This window comes from Pongo abelii, chromosome 5 (genome assembly GCF_028885655.2).
Source record: "Pongo abelii isolate AG06213 chromosome 5, NHGRI_mPonAbe1-v2.0_pri, whole genome shotgun sequence".
NCBI classification, from domain to species: Eukaryota; Metazoa; Chordata; class Mammalia; order Primates; family Hominidae; genus Pongo; species Pongo abelii.
Genome location: NC_071990.2, coordinates 159845009 through 159861700, shown reverse-complemented (window position 1 = coordinate 159861700; position 16692 = coordinate 159845009). Strand labels below are relative to the sequence as shown.

The window sequence follows — 16692 nt, the reverse complement described above, 5'->3', positions numbered from 1 at the left end:
TTTTTTTTTTGTATTTTCAGTAGAGACAGGGTTTCACCGTGTTAGTCAGGATGGTCTGGATCTCCTGACCTCGTGATCCGTCTGCCTCGGCCTCCCAAAGTGCTGGGATTACAGGTGTGAGCCACCTCACCCAGCCTATGTTAACTTATTAATTTCTTTCATATATTTGATCTTTTTGAAAAAGTTTTGGGGAGAAAAAGATTTTTAAAATGACCACATATGAAAGACACCAGAATATACAAAACAAAAGCACACACATTGAGCCTGGGCAATTTCTTGAGTCCCTGTCTCTAGGAAAAAAAAAAAAGATTAGCTGGGCCTGATGGTATATGCCTGTGATCTCAGCTACTCAGGAGGCTGAGGTGGGAGGATTGTTTGAGCCCAAGAGGTCGAAACTGCAGTGAGCCACGATTGAGTCATTGCACTCCAGCCTGGGTAACAGAGCGAGACTGTCTCAAAAAACAAAACAAAACTGACCCCTGCCACCCCCCCCAAAAAAAAGCACAAACAATATTCATAATAACTATAAAAGATAATATGACAGAATTGAGAACAAATAATATTAGTTTTTATCAATACCTATATTTATGGATTTAACTCTCCAATTGTAGATTTCAAATGTTTATAAATTACCATCTTAAAGTGAAGATAAAAGTATTATCTTAACTTTTCGCATTGTCTTGGCTTTTTCTTTTTGCAAAGACCCTTTTAGTACAGTTGATATAGAAGATCATGAGTGTGCTGTGTGGCTGCTCCTACGGAAGAGCAAGTCAGATGACAAAACCACGCGACTCGAGGCTGTGCGGGAAATGTCGGAGACCCATCACTGGCATGGTAATGAGACTACCTGAACAGGTGGCATGCCTTCAGCTGGCTCTTGATTTCTGACGTAAAAGACAAGGGAGTGGCCAGGCGCGGTGGCTCATGCCTGTAATCCCAGCACTTTGGGAGGCCAAGCCGGGTGGATCATGAGGTCAGGAGTTCAAGACCCACCCTGGCTAACACGGTGAAACCCCGTCTCTATTAAAAATACAAAAAAATTAGCCGGGTGTGGTGGTGGGCGCCTGTAGTCCCAGCTACTCGAGAGGCTGAAGCAGGAGAATGGCGTGAACCTAGGAGGCGGAGCTTGCAGTGAGCCGAGACTTTGCCACTGCACTCCAGCCCAGGCAACAGAGTAAGACTCTGTCTCAAAAAAAAAAAAAGACAAGGGAGTGGGAGTGAGATTCAGGAAGGAAAATAATTCAGGCAGTGTTAGTATATATAGAAAGTATTTTAAAAATTTTAAGAAGCTTCAGTGATACGGAAAGTAGAAAGCCTGCTGAACTGGTAGTCAAATGTGTTTGGTAAGAATAAGCTCAAAAATGAAGTATATATATTTGTGTAACTTTCTACCAGAACAAAGTTTTATTTGGTTACATACTTCTTTGAGAGCAACTCTTGATTCTGATAGTTACCTAATGTACTTGAGTTTTCTTTTGGTTTCTATTTAATGAAATACATTTAATTGCTTGCTACACCATACAATTATATTTGCTTTTACTTTTACAATCTACTTGGCTGTAATACTAATAGTCGAATGTACCTGATTTGTATTTGTGTATATCATTTTTAATGGACTATTTGAATATGTAATTGTGTTTAAAAATCACAAATTTTACAATAAAAATATTTTAAAAAGAACTCATATCTTCTCTGGTTATAGTACATGGATAAAACTATAATTTGTTAGTAGAGCTGTCTTGTAAAAATGGGAAAAATAGAAAAAAATAATTTTCTCAGCCAGGCACGGTGCTCACACCTGTAATCCCAGCACTTTGGGAGGCTGAGGAAGGCAGATCACTTGAGGCCAGGAGTTCAAGACCAGCCTGGCTAACATGGCAAAACCCTGTCTCTACTAAAAAAATACAAAAAATTTAGCTGGGCATGGTGACGTGTGCTTGTAATCCCAGCTACTTGAGAGGCTGAGGCACAAGAATTGCAAACCCATGAGGTGGCGTTGTTAGTGAGCCAAGATTGTACCACTCCACTCCAGCCTGGACAACAGAGCAAAACTGTCTCAAAAAAAAAAAAAATTCTCAAAGAAAAGTTAAGCTCAGAATGAGATCTCTGCAAATTAATTTGTTAATTGGTTGGTGGCTATAATTATAATTTATAATGTAAGTATAAGCTCACTTAATGTTGGTGGAGATTTAGAATAGAAATATTTTTCAAAATTTGCCTTCCAGGGCTCCATTCCAAACTTACTGTATCAGAGAAATCAGAGGAAGTGCCTTGGCCCACAGATTTTGGAAAAGTTCCTCACTTGATCCAGAAGTACTCACCCAGGTTATTATTATTATTATTTTTTGAGACAGAGTCTTGCTTTGTCACCCAGGCTGAAGTGTAGTGGCATGACCTCGGCTCACTACAACCTCCGTCTCCTGGGTTCAAGCTATTTTCCTGCCTCAGCCTCCCGAATAGCTGGGGTTACAGGTGCCTGCCACTACGCCTGGCTAATTTTTGTATTTTTAGTAGAGACAGGGTTTCACCATGTTGGCCAGGCTGGTCTTGAACTCCTGACCTCAAATGATCCACCCGCCTCGGCTTCCCAAAGTGCTGGTATTACAGGCCTGAACCATGGCGCCTGGCCAATCCCAGGTTATAAACTGCCATTATTGAAAATAATGTTTGCTTTCATGGTTGGAATTTTGTTTTTGATATATAAAGAATGGCATGTTTAATTCAAAGTACTGCTCTCTGGAACTGCAGACTAAATATTCATGGACATTATGAATACCAAAGCACCATATCATCACCACAGGGCAGTAGGCTTAAATGCCACGTCATGTGTTTTGAGTAGTGGTCAGAACAGCTTTTGAATGCTGGAATTGTTTTAAAAAGAAGCTAAATTGGTTCTGACTTACCAGTTTCCACCTCTGAGCTTCCTTTTTTTCCAAAAAGTTAGGCTGTGACCCAGTCTCCAGATACATGTTGAGGAGAATTGGGAGATCAGTCCTGGAAATGTATCTAGCTTATAGGTATTGTAAATGTAGTTGCACTTGGGAAATTTTGGATTACAAATTTGCAGAGCAGTTTAAAAATTAGAGTGCTTTCAAGTAGTTTGTTCAGTTAATCTTTATGACATCTATCAGCTAGTTTTGGTATTAACAAAAGAAAATGCTTTTTCCATAGATTACCAGTATAGGATAATTGCTCAAGCCTGTGATCCGAAAACTCTTATTGGTTTGGCACGAAGCAAAGAGAGTGATCTTCGCTTTTTTCTCCTACCACCTCCTTTGCCATCTTTAAAAGAAGTAAGTAAAACAATAATAATAATTTAGAGAGTGAAAAATGGTTTAATATATTATCTTCACTTTGGGTACAAAATACTTTTAAAAAGTAGTTGTTGGCTACTTCTCACAAGCAGATAAACTGGAATGTAAAACTGAAATCATAGTTTTTATACAAAGATTTGGTTCCTCAGGAGGGGCTGTTCCTTCTATATTATTTTCTGCCTTTGGGAATTGGGAGTCTCTATAAACCATTGGGTGACATGCCATAGCACATCAGCATCCATGAGTTGGTCCCTTCTGAGTTTCTGTAGGTCAGGTTTTCTCAGCCTCAACACTATTGACATTTTGGGCCAGATAATTCTTTGTGGTAGGAAGCTGTTGTGTAAATTGTAGGGTGTGTAGCAGCATCCCTGGACTCTACTCCCTAGATGCTAGTAGCACCCCCTAGTTGTAACAACCAAAAATGACCCCAGATGTTGCCAGATGTTCCTGGGGCAAAATAGCCCCGGGTTGAGCAACACTGCCACAGATTTAAAGCATGTTTCTTGAGTATCTTTCCTAGACTAGAAAATGAAACTCTTAAAACTTCTGTGTTAGCAGCTTTTTGAAAAACAGAAAAATGAATATACTGGATATTAATTATTAGAGAAAATGAGATAGTAACAAGTTCTGGATTTAAAAAGCAGTAGCTTTAATTAGTAAGGGTGCAGTAATTCATTTTGAGTCAAGATGTTGAGAATGTCAAGATGTCAGTCAGATGAAAATTGAGAGTTAAAGTTTACAATAGGTCTTTCAGTTTGAAGTAGCAGGCAGGAAAGTGTAGAATTCAAAATTAAATGATTGTTTATTTACCTGGATGGGTGACTGTTTTCAAGACTGAAAGCAGTAATTAATCTCTGATATCTCTTTCCCTAGATCTCTATGTCTATTTCATATATATATATATATATATATATAGAGAGAGAGAGAGAGAGAGAGAGACATGCACACATAATATATGGCTTTGATATATATGGCAAATACTGGCTTTGAGTCTTTGGATATTTTTTGTTGTACTCAGTTGTTGAGTACTTATGAAGAATTTCCTTTCCTTTTATTTCAGGATTCTTCCACTGAAGAAGAGCTCAGACAGTTGCTGGCTTCCTTACCTCAAACAGAGCTAGATGAGTGTATCCAGTATTTTACATCTTTGGCTCTTAGTGAAAGCAGTCAGAGTCTAGCTGCTCAGAAGGTTAGCTCATGTATTCATTCAGTAAATATTTTTGAGTGTCCACCCTTTCCAATGTATTGTGTCAGTGGCTGGCGTTCACCCAGTAACTGAGTAAACATGCTAACTTCTGGTTGTGTGCCATGCCCTGGGCTGGATGTCAGGGATGACAGGGAGGCAGGTAAATAAACAGTCACAGAGTGTGTAAGAGATAAAGGTGATTTCAGGAGCCCTTCACTCTGCTTAAGAGGTCATTTACAGCTTCACAGGAGGTAACTCTTAAATTTTATCTTAAAGAATGAGGGCCGGGCGCAGTGGCTCATGCCTGTAGTTCCAGCATGTTGGGAGGCCAAGGCAGGTGGATCACAAGGTCAAGAGATTGAGACCATCCTGGCCAACATGGTGAAACCCTGTCTCTACTAAAAATACAAAAATTAGCTGGGCGTGGTGGCACATGCCCATAGTCCCAGCTACTCGGGAGGCTGAGGCAGGAGAATCGCTTGAACCTGGGAGGCGGAGGTTGCAATGAGCCGAGATTGCGCCACTGCACTCCAGCCTGGTGACAGAGCGAGACACCGTCTCAAAAAAAAAAAAAAAAAAAAAAAAGAATGAATAGGGCTGAGGGCAGTGGCTCGCAACTGTAATCCCAGTGCCCAGTGCTTTGTGAGGCTGAGGCAGGAGGATTGCCTGAGGCCAGGAGTTTGAGACAAGCTTGGGCAACACAGTGCCACCCCAGTCTCTATAAAATATTTAAAAAAAAAAATTAGCTGGACGTGGTAGCACGTGCCTGTAGTTCCAGCTGTTTGAGAGGCTGAGCTGGGATGATTGCTTGAGCCCAGGAGATTGAGGCTTCAGTGAGCTGTGATTGTGCCACTGCACTCCAGCCTGGGCAACAGCATGAGACCCTGTCTCAAAAAAAAAAAAAAAGAAAAAAAGAAAAAGGCTATCAGTGAATACTGAATTCTGATATTCTTGGGGTGTTATGTCAGCAAGTTTTTCTTTATAAAAATCTCATCTCTAAGAGAAATCAGAACGAATAACCACCATTATTAACTGCAATAACTATGTAATCTCAATGAGAGGAACGTATTTTGTCAGTAAAAAAAAAAAAAAAATCAGTGTTCTATATTCTTTGACCAATTAAATGCGTTTTCTTATTTTTCCCTTCTATGAGAAATTAGGGACACATCAGTAGATATGACTTGTCTAGTATACTTTACATAATTTCCCCTTTTGTGCCATGTCTTGGAATTGCTCCAGTGAATTATAATGGCTTTTCTTTTTGATGCTGAGAGTTCCGTCGTCTGGCCTCTATAGCCCTTTCTGTATGCTGACCTTCTTATGCTTTTAAATTCTGTTCCCAAAGCGGCTGGAAGGTGCCATGGTTTTTTGACAAGATATCCCTGGCTCTTTTTGATTCTTCCTGCCCTACAAGATTTGGCCGCTTCTCCAAGGAGATCTGGTTCTTCTTACAGGAAAAGGTTAAGAGTCCAAAACCCAGGCACTAGGTGTGCGTAATAGTTCTTCATGAAGGTAGAGCCGGTGGACCCTGGGGGCTCCTAGACACCTAAGTGACCAAGCAGAACAATTACCTTTTTCTTAAAAGGTCTTAAATTTATGGTGATATTTCCAATTCAACTAGTTTTCTTTTTAACCCATATACCATAAAACCCTTTAAGACTATACAATTCATTGGGTTTTAATATACTCATAGAGTTGTATAATCATTACTCCAATCTAATTCCAGAATATTTTCACCATCCCCCAAAGAAATCCTGTAACCATTAGCAGTCACCACTCATTCCCCTCTCCAGCCCCTGGTAACCACTGATCTATTTTTCCTATGGATTGGCCTGTTCTGGACATTTCGTATAAATGGAATCATCCAATATGTGGCCTTTTGTGTCTGACTTCTTTCACTTAGCATAATGTTTTCAAGGCTCAGCCACACTGTGGCATATCAGTGCTTCATTCCTTTTTATGGCCAAGTAATAGTCCATTGTATGGCTATGCCGCATTTTATTTGTCTGTTCATCAATGAGGGACATTTGGGTCATTCCTATTCTTTGGCTGTTAGGTATGAATAATACTTCTATGAACATTCTATTGTTTGGCTATTATGTGTGAATAATACTCCTATGAACATTCCTCATTGGAAAAAAAAACTGTACTGTACAAGATAGGAAAAAAGCAAAGCATTTTTCCTGCTTTCTCACACCACTTAACAATTCTGACACCAGGAGTGTGGAGGGTATTTCCCTACACACTCAGCAATTCTCCATCAGACATCAGCTCGGTGTCCTTCAATTTAGTTCAGTTCTGACATCTCTACCTAGAGATGGTGTCAGAGCCCATAGGTTAAGGGCTCTGTCCCACAGGACTGCCCCCCACTTCAGATACCAGTCACAAGTTCCAGGTGTGACCTGTGCTTCTGATCAACCAGCCATAAACTGGGAGTGCCCATGACCCCCACCTTGGGTTTGATTAATTTACTGGGACAACTCATGGAATTCAGGAAAACACCTTACTTATGCTTACCGTTTATTATAAAGGATATGACAGAGGAGAGGTATGGACAGCAGATGGAAGAGATGTGTAGGGCAAGCTATGTAGGAAGGGGCGCTGAGCCTTCATGCCCCTCCAGGTGCATCACCCTCCAGACATCTCCACGGGTTCCGGTATCCAGAAACTTTCTGAACCCTGTCCTTCAGATTTTCATGGTTTTAATCAGTTGGCATGATTGATTGAATCATTGACCTTTGGTGATCACCTCAACCTTCAGGCCCTCTGTCCTCCCTAGAGGTTCAGTAGGGCAGAAAGTCCCTACCATCTAATCATGCCCTTAGTCTTTCTGGCCACCAGCCCCCTTCCTGAAACTATTTAGGGGCCCTCCAGCCACCATTCATCTCATTAGCATACAAAAGACACTCATCACTCTGGAGGGAACCAGGGGTAGAGACCAAATACGTATTTCTTATTAGATCTCAATATCAGCATTTATTTGCATGTCTTTGTGTGGATGTATGTTTTTAGTTCTCTTGAGTATATACCTAGGAGTGGAATTTCTGGGTGTTATGGTAACTCTGTGTAACTTTTTGAGTAACTTTCAAATGTTTTCCACAGAGACTTTACCATTTTACATTCCCACCAGCAATATATGTTATTGTCCATCTTTTATTCTAGCCATCCCATTGTGTGTGAAGTAGTATCTTCATTCTGGCTTTGATTTGCATTTTCCTAATGCTTAATGATGTTGAGCATCTTTTCACGTGCTGTTGGCACTTACATATCTCCTTTGGAGAAATACCTATTCAAATCCTTGGCTCAATTTTTTTTTTAACTAGTGATTTTGTTTTTGTTTTTGAGATGAGGTCTCACTGTGTTGCCCAGGCTGGAATGCAGTAGCTATTCACAGGCAAAATCATAACATGCCCTACAGCCTTGAACTCCTGGGCTCAAGTGATCCTCCCACCTCAGCCTCCTGAATAGCTAAGGCTACAGGTGTGAGCCACCATGGCTCCCTTTGCTCATTTTAAAATTGGGTTAACTTGTCGTTTTGAAGCATCTTTTCACGTTGTAGCACCCAATTTAAAAATGGGCTTTTTGTTGTTGTTGTTGTTGAATTGTAAGAGTTCTTGATATATTCTAGATACAAATCTCTTATTAGATATGTTGAATTGTAAGAGTTGAAATTTTTTTTGTTGAGTTGTAAGAGTTCTTTATATTGTTGAATTGTAAGAATTCTTTATATTGATGAATTGTAAGAACTCTTTATATGTTCTGGATACAAATCTCTTATTAGATATGTAATTTGCAGATATTTCTCCCATTCTGTGGGTTCTTTTCACTTTCTTGATAGTGACCTGTGCACCCCAAATGTTTTTAATTTTGATGAAATCTGGGCAGGGATGGTGGCTTATGTCTGTAATCCTAGCACTTTGGGAGGCCGAGGTGGGAAGATCACTTGAGCCTAGGAGTTTGAGAACAGCCTGGGCAACATAGCAAGACTATCTCTACAAAGAAGAAAAACATTAGCCAGTTGTGGGGTGTGTGCCTGTGGTTCCAGCTTCTCAGGAAGCTAAGGCAGGAGGATCACATGAACCCAGGAATTCAAGGCTGCAGTGAGCAGTGATCGTGCCACTGCACTGCAGCTTGGGCAACAGAACAAGTCCCTGTCTCTAAAAAAAAATTAAAAAATAAAAAACATTTGTGATGAAGTCCAATTTATACATTTTTTCCTTTTGTTGTTTGTGCTGTTGGTGTCAAACCTAGGAAACCACAACCCTGTCATGCCAAGTAGTTTCTTATCTAAATCTGTATTCTTCCCTTCTCTATTCTTATGCCTCTGCTTTTCATCTGGAAGCCGGGGAACCACCTCAATTTCAGCAGGCCTTGTCTAACATCTGATAGTTTCAGCTTGGTTGGGACCAGGCTGTTTACAGACAGGGTCTTGTGGACTTGGGTACTTCTCTGTGTTCTGCTATGGTGTCTCCCACTCCCATCACTAACTTCTCTCCTGCACCCCCATGTCGGAGCTCCTGAGACCTGGCCTGACATTACTGTTTAGTTAATATTCCTCTACCTTCTATAGTGTTCTGTAACCTTACCTTTTGCCAAGTGAAGAGAGGGAAAGTGGTTTAATACCACCATGCTACTTCTTTTTTTTTTTTTTGAGACAGAGTCTCCCTCTGTCACCCAGACTAGAGTTCAGTAGTGTGATCTCGACTCACTACCATCTCCGCCTCCTGGGTTCAAGCAATTCTCCTGCCTCAGCCTCCTGACTAGCTGGGACTACAGGCATGTGCCACCACACTAGGCTAATTTTTTTGTATTTTTAGTAGAGATGTTGGTCAGGCTGGTCTCAAACTCCTGACCTCACGTAATCTGCTCGCCTTGGCCTCCCAAAGTGTTGGGATTACAGGCGTGAGCCACTGTGCCTGGCCCCACTATGCTGCTTCTTTGTGCAGAATTCTTGGCCTCAGTCAGTAGTTTAAAGAGTTACATAGTTTAAATTGGCCTTGTGTATGTGTGTGTGTGTTCATAGTTAACATATCATGTGTTTGTGTGTTTTAACATTCACCGCCTTGGAGAGGACCTGCGTCTTCTGACAACTTCTCCACCACTCTCCCCTACCCATTTCAGGTGCCTCATTTGAAAGATCTTCCCCTAACCAAAGTTTTTCTGAAAAAGTAATTCGTATGACCTTTTTTTTGAGATGAGGGTCTCACTCTGTCACCCAGGTTGGAGTACGGTGGCACGATCTTGGCTCACTACAACCTCCGCCTTCTGGGCTCAAGTGATCCTCTCACTTCAGCCTCCTGAGTAGCTGGGACTACAGGCGTGTACCACAATTCCTGGCTAATTTTTTTTGTATTTTTGGTAGAGACGGGGTTTCGCCATGTTGCCCAGGCTGGTCTCAAACTCCTGGCTCAAGAGGTCCACCCCCGCCTCAGCCTTCCAAAGTGCTAGTATAACAGGCGAGAGCCACCATGCCTGGCCCGTATGACCTTTTAATTGCATTGTCTTTACGCTACTCCAATTCAGTATATTTAGGAGCCATAGATCACACTGGAAATGATGAAACTGACATTTGAAACATTTCCATTCTACTTGGGCAGATCACAGACACATACACATCCATCCTTTAAGTAAATAAATTGTTTTTAGTATTTTTTTTTTAAATGACAGAGCAAGACTCCGTCTCAAAAAACAAACAAACAAAAAACAATGAATGCTTTATGTTTAATGAAGCACCTTTGATTTTTCCACTTGGAGGGCACCAGTTTCACTTTGATTTGAGTCCCTGTTTTTTTTTTTAAACAAGAGGTAGCATATATTTAATTAATTTAATATTTAAACAAATACTTAATTTTAATTCTAATGTCTCATCTCTTTAGGCGAGTAAGTACTGCCTTTTACTTTTTTTTTTTTTTTTGAGGCACAGCCTCGCTCTGTTGCCAGGCTGGAGAGCAGTGGCTTGATCTCGGCTCGCTGCAAGCTCCGCCTCCCGGGTTTAAGCGATTCTCCTGCCTCAGCCTCCCAAATAGCTGGGACTACAGGCACTAGCCACCATGCCCAGCTGATTTTTGTATTTTTAGTAGAGACGGGGTTTCACCATGTTAGCCAGGATGGTCTCGATCTCTTGACCTCGTGATCTGCCTGCCTCGGCCTCCCAAAGTGCTGGGATTACAGGCATGAGCCACTGCACCTGGCTGCCTTTTAGTTATTCTTATTCCCCCTACTCTGCCTCAAGTTTATCATGCCTCCTGGATTTCACATATGCCAGGAAGCTGGGGGTGCTGACATGGGGGGTGGAGAGAGTCCATCTGGTTTGTAGTGATCTGTCTGCCCAGTTTATGACAGACCTGCTTCATAGTGGTCCCCAAGGGCCCTTCAGTGTCAGTGTGCTGTTTCTATATAAAACTGCTTTCAAGCTGGGCACAGTGGCTCATGCCTGTAATCCCAGCTACTGAGGAGGCTGAGGCAGGAGGATACCTCAGTCCAGGAGTTCGAGGCTGTGGTGCTCTATGATAGCTTCTGTGAACAGCCACTGCACTCCAACCTGGGCAACATAGTGAAACCCCATCTCTAAAAAATAAATAAACAAAACTCCTCACGTACAGGGGCGACTGTCAGCTCCAGCATACAGCCAACACGATAATGCTTGGTTTTGGAACAGGGTTCTTAACCTTTGAATACCATGGACTCCTTTGGTGATTTGGTAAAGTCTAGGAACTCAGTTCTAAATGCATAAAATATAATACATAAGATTACAAAGGAAACAAATTATATTGAAATACTGTTATCAAAAGAGAAAATAAATTCTGATATATGTATGGATGCATTCAATAATAAGAAAATATATTTAAAACATGAAAGTTGAAGTTAATTAAAATTTTTCTCTTTTTATTTTGGAATAATTTCAAATTTAAATAATTGCAAAAATAATACATTTCATTAAGTTTAACCAATTACTGGCTGGGCGCAGTGGCTCACGCCTGTAATCCCAGCACTTTGGGACACCGAGGCAGGCAGATCATGAGGTCAGGAGATTGAGACCATGCTGGCTAACACAGTGAAACCCTGTCTCTACTAAAAATACAAAAAAATTAGCCGGGTGTGGTGGCAGGCGCCTGTAGTCCCAGCTACCTGGGAGGCTGAGGCAGGAGAATGGTGTGAACCCTGGAGGCAGAGCTTGCAGTGAGCCGAGATTGCACTACTGCACTCCAGCCTGGGTGACAGAGCGAGACTCCGTCTCAAAAAAAAAAGATTCACCAATTGCTAACATTTTATCCCATTTGTTATATCATCCCTCCCTTTTTACTTTCCCTGTCTCTGCAGATATATTTTAATGTACCTATTCCCACACATTTAATATTTTTCTCCCTGAGCCATTCATTAGGTACAGACATGATGCCCCAAGGACATTCCCTGAAAAAACCACAGTACAGTTATCGATTCAGAAAATTTAATATTGGTGTAATACTGTTGTCTAATATTTGAATACTCCATATTTGAATTTTCCCAGTAATTCTTTTATGACAGCTTTTTTTTTTTTTTTTTTTTTTTTTTTTGAGATGAAGTCTCACTCTGTCACCCAGGCTGGAGTGCAGTGGCGCGATCTTGGCTCATTGCAACCTCCGCCTCCCCGGTTCAAGCAATTCTCCTGCCTCAGCCTTCTGAGTAGCTGGGATTATAGGCATATCCACCACCACGCCTGACTAATTTTGTATTTTTAGTAGAGACGGGATGTCACCATGTTGATCAGGCTGGTCTGGAACTCCTGACCTCAGGTGATCCGCCTGCCTTGGCCTCCCAAAGTGCTGGGATTATAGGCGTGAACCACTGCACCCAGCCTGTGACAGCATTTTTCTTTTTAAAAAATCTATTTCAGGATCTAGTCTGGTATTAAGCATTGAATGTGAGTCTTGTGTATTTAGTCTCCTTTTACCTGAAAATTTTTTCAGCCTTTCTCTGTCTTCATGACATTGACATTTTTGAAGAGTACAAAGCAGTGGTTTGTAGATTGGCCCGCAGTTTAGTTTGTCTCATGCTTCCTCATGATTAAATTTGGGTGTGCATTTATTACAGGAATATGACAGAGGTGATTTTGTGTCCTTCCCAGTATGTCATGCCCAGAAGCGCGTGATGCCAGCTCAACCCTTATTGGCTGATGTTTCCTTTGTTCACTTGGTTAAAGTGATGTCTGCCAGTTTTCTCTGCTTGAATGTTAATATATTTCTTTATTTGAAATTAATACACGATTTGTAGGAGGAGGAGATACTTTGAGATTAGGAGACTGTCCTGTTGCTCTTCAAACTTTCAGCCAGTGGTTTTATTTAATAATAATCTTTGAATGAATGTTGCCTGAATAACAGTTATTGTTAGGTGGTTGCAAAATGCTGAGTTTTTCCCCCTAATTTTATTATTCCTTATTCATTTATTTAGTATTCTTCTGTAGGAAAAGCTTTCTTCTTCCTCCCATTTCTCCTTTCTGCCTTTCTAATCCATATGGGATAACACATGGTTATTTTTCTTCACTAGATTATAATCTCTTACTATCCTTATTCATACTGATGTTCAAATTGTCCCAGGTTTGGCTGTGGGAGACCCTTCAGGTTGTCTCCCATGTCTTTTGTAAATGGTTTCATTCATTATTTTTGGAGCACTTGCTTATTTTCTGGTATTAGAAAATGTTCATCTTAGACTTTCCCTGTTCTAGCCCTAGAATCAGCTGATTTTTTAAGCAGGCTTGGTTCCTTTTAGGGCTAATGGTATTTAATAACCAAGTTCTGGGCTAGGTAAGCTCATTGCTGCTGTCATTGCTTTCAGGCCTTCAGTGGATAGAGCTGGGGAAAGAGGCAGCTTCATATGGTTCCATTCAATATGTACCTTTTATTTTTTAATGACATCACTGTGAATGCTGTTGTTGCTTCACTGAATAAGAACATTGAACTGTTGATCTCAAATCATTGTTGCTAGGGAATGCTGAAAGCAGTGTAGATTTGGGATCACTAGTATGAGAATGTGCAACTTCACCGTTTGGTGATAGTTGGCATTGAAAGGAAGAGTGAATATAACCGTATTTTCAGATAGCTGCAACATGAGATGTGATATGAAAATACCTGTGCTTTCCCTTACTGCTAGAATCACAAGTACTGCTAGTGTTACTGTGGTTCATTGTCTGTGTTCATAACTGAATACTATGCAGAATTTCAGTTAGAGGTTAGGAAAAAACAAAGGTAATTTTTTTTTCCATCCAAGTTTACACCCTACCTGCCTTGAATTCTATCTACCCCATACCCCTAAGGACCCTTGTTAAAAACTCCTGCTTTAGAATGAACATCATTTTAAAGCCCAGTTAGTTTGCACAAATCACAGAGCTCTAACGTTGTAACTTTTTATGAAGAAACACCAGAGATGGGCCAGGCGCAGTGGCTTACGCCTGTAATCCCAGCACTTTGGGAGGCCAAGGCGGGCGGATCACGAGGTCAGGAGATCGAGACCATCCTGTCTAACATGGTGAAACCCTATCTCTACTGAAAATACAAAAAATTAGCTGGGCGTGGTGGCACATGCCTATAGTCCCAGCTACTCAGGAGGCTGAGGCAGGAGAATAACTTGAACCCGGGAGGCGGAGCTTGCAGTGAGCTGAGATTGCACCACTGCACTCCAGCCTGGGCGACAGAGAGAGACTCCATCTCAAAAAAAAAAACAAAACAAAAGAGAAACACCAGAGATTAGCTCTTTTATATTACTGTTGCCTTTCCGTTTTTCTACCTATTCCTTTTTTTTTTTTTTTTTGTCTGTTTGAGACAGGGTCTCACTCTGTTGCCCAGGCTGGGGTGCAGTGGCATTATCATAGCTTACTGCAGCCTTGACCTCCCCAGGCTAGGCAATCCTCCCACCTCAGCCTCCTGGGTAGCTGGGACAGCAGGTGTGCACCACCTTGCCCAGCTAATTTTTTGTAGAGGTGGGGTTTCACTGTATTGACCAGGCTGGTCTTGAACGCCTGGGCTCAAGCAATCCACTTGTCTCAGCCTCCCAAAGTGTTGGGATTACAGTCGTGAGCCACCACGCTTGGCCTGTACCTACTCTTTATTATTGTTTTTAATATTGTCATTCTCTAGCTTTTCCTATGCACTTCCTTAATCCTTATAAAATTATTTTTTGTTGCACTCATAGAATTTGATGTTTGGTGTTTCTTAAATCTTTATGAATTTATTTAGTCTTGTCATATCTTAGTTCAGTATAAAGCAGCAGTAACTATGTACATTTATTTTTACATTAGGGTTTAGAATATAATCCATACAACCATACTGTGAGTTTGTTCCTTTGTATTCATTCCTTTTTGCTTGTACTTCTTACTGCCACAAACTCTGCCAATTCATAAGTAACAAGCTTCGCCAAAAATGAGAATGAAATGGGAACTGCACTCTACATCACACTGCCAAAATGGCCAGGACAAATGAAAGTCCTAGATCATTTTTCTTTGCCTTCTCTCCTCTCTGTCCTTGGGGAATTTAGAGTAGAACTAGATGACATGATTCAAGGGTACAAGGTGGGAAGAGGGGTTTGGGGGAGCCAGGATGTGGTGATAAATCTTCAACTAAAAGTTCCTACCCCCGACAAAGTTCACCAATCCACTATTTACCATTATCTCTGCCAGAGAAGGATGACTTTTCATGACTTAGCCCCATCTCAATCCTCAATTTAAATGATGTGACTCTGAGATCCAAGCATGTTTAAATTTAGAAAGAAAGAATATTATATATGAGAAGAAGGCATGAATAAAAAGTATAGAGTGGCCAAAAATTATTTTTAGTTGGTTTACTGAACCATGGACCTTATAAATTAACTAAAAATGCAGAATCTTGTGGATTATATTTCCTATAGAAAACACTGGGCTTTATATTAATATATATATTTTTAGACATTACCTTGTAGTTGTCCTCTTTTGCCAGCAGGTGGGCTGTATGCACACAATTATGACCCCTAGCTCCAAAGTGAAGCACTTCCAAAGTACCTACAGCAATGCAGCAATACATCTTCTCTCCATCCCTTCCATCTCTCCTACCCCAACACACACACTCTCTCTCTCTACACGAGTAGTAGCACAGGATACATACACACTGTTCTATACCTTTTTCTCACTTAAGGATTATTGTGGAGATTGGTATATATCAGTGTAAGAAGAGACTCAAAATTTTCAGACCAGCATGGCATTCCATTGTACAACTGTACCATAATTGATTTAACTAACCCCCATTGATGAATATTAGCTGGTTTTCAGTCTTTATTATTATACAAACAATGCAGCAGTGAGCAAACTTGCATATCTATCACTTTCCCTGTGTGTGAGCATCTCTGTAGGATCAATTATTAAAGGGCATGCGCTCTTGTGATCTTGATTGCCGATGCCAGGTTGTCCTCCATAGAAGTCGTGCCATTGATACCACTCGCAGCAGAGTGCTGTGCGTGCTTGTTTCCCTAGAACCTCGTCTGTTCAACGGATGACAAATGTAGCTTCTTAGTGTCCTTTCAATGTGCACGCCTCTGATTATGAACAGTGCTGAGCGTTGTTTATATATATTTATAAAATAAATATACAAACAAATATATTTATATTATTATATTTATGTATTTTATATATAATGAATTATATTTAGAAATATGCCTCTAAAATATACAAATATAAATATAAATATATTATATAATTTACATATATTATAATATATAGATATAAAATATATAGTATATTAATAATATATAATAAATGTAAATATATACTATGCAATATATAAATATATAAATACATATATAAATATATAATATATAATTTATAATATATTTTTATATATTTTAGAGGCATTATATTTATTTTCCTAACAACTTTATGTTTATGACTGTGCTTGTATTTCTATAATAGTGTTTGTATTTTTTGTCACTGACTTGTAGGAGATTATTGCATATTAGTGACATTAACCCTTGATCTGTGATAAGAGTTGAAATTGAAATGTTTTAATTTTGAAAACATTCAATAGAAAATTGAAATGTTTTTATTTATGTTTTAATATCTGTTAGAAATAGTCCCCACTACTCTTCTGTTTTGTAATTTTTGTAACGATTTTTGTTTAGCCTTCCATAAGAACTTGAATTGAATTTCAACTTAAGAAGAATTGAAAGCTCTGTGATCATTGTCATCGTGATCTT

At 40.1% G+C, this 16692-nt stretch overlaps 1 protein-coding gene across 4 annotated transcripts in view; it reads left to right on the top strand.

Moving 5' to 3' along the window:
* SERAC1 (serine active site containing 1) overlaps positions 1-16692 on the top strand; it is a 57629-nt gene that overhangs the window by 20365 nt on the left and 20572 nt on the right. For 2 of the 4 annotated variants that reach the window (XM_009242399.4, XM_009242398.3), the window contains 3 exons: positions 703-834; positions 3172-3293; positions 4375-4503. In XM_009242399.4, coding sequence (XP_009240674.3) covers positions 703-834; positions 3172-3293; positions 4375-4503 — 383 coding nt within the window. 4 annotated transcript variants of the gene reach the window in all.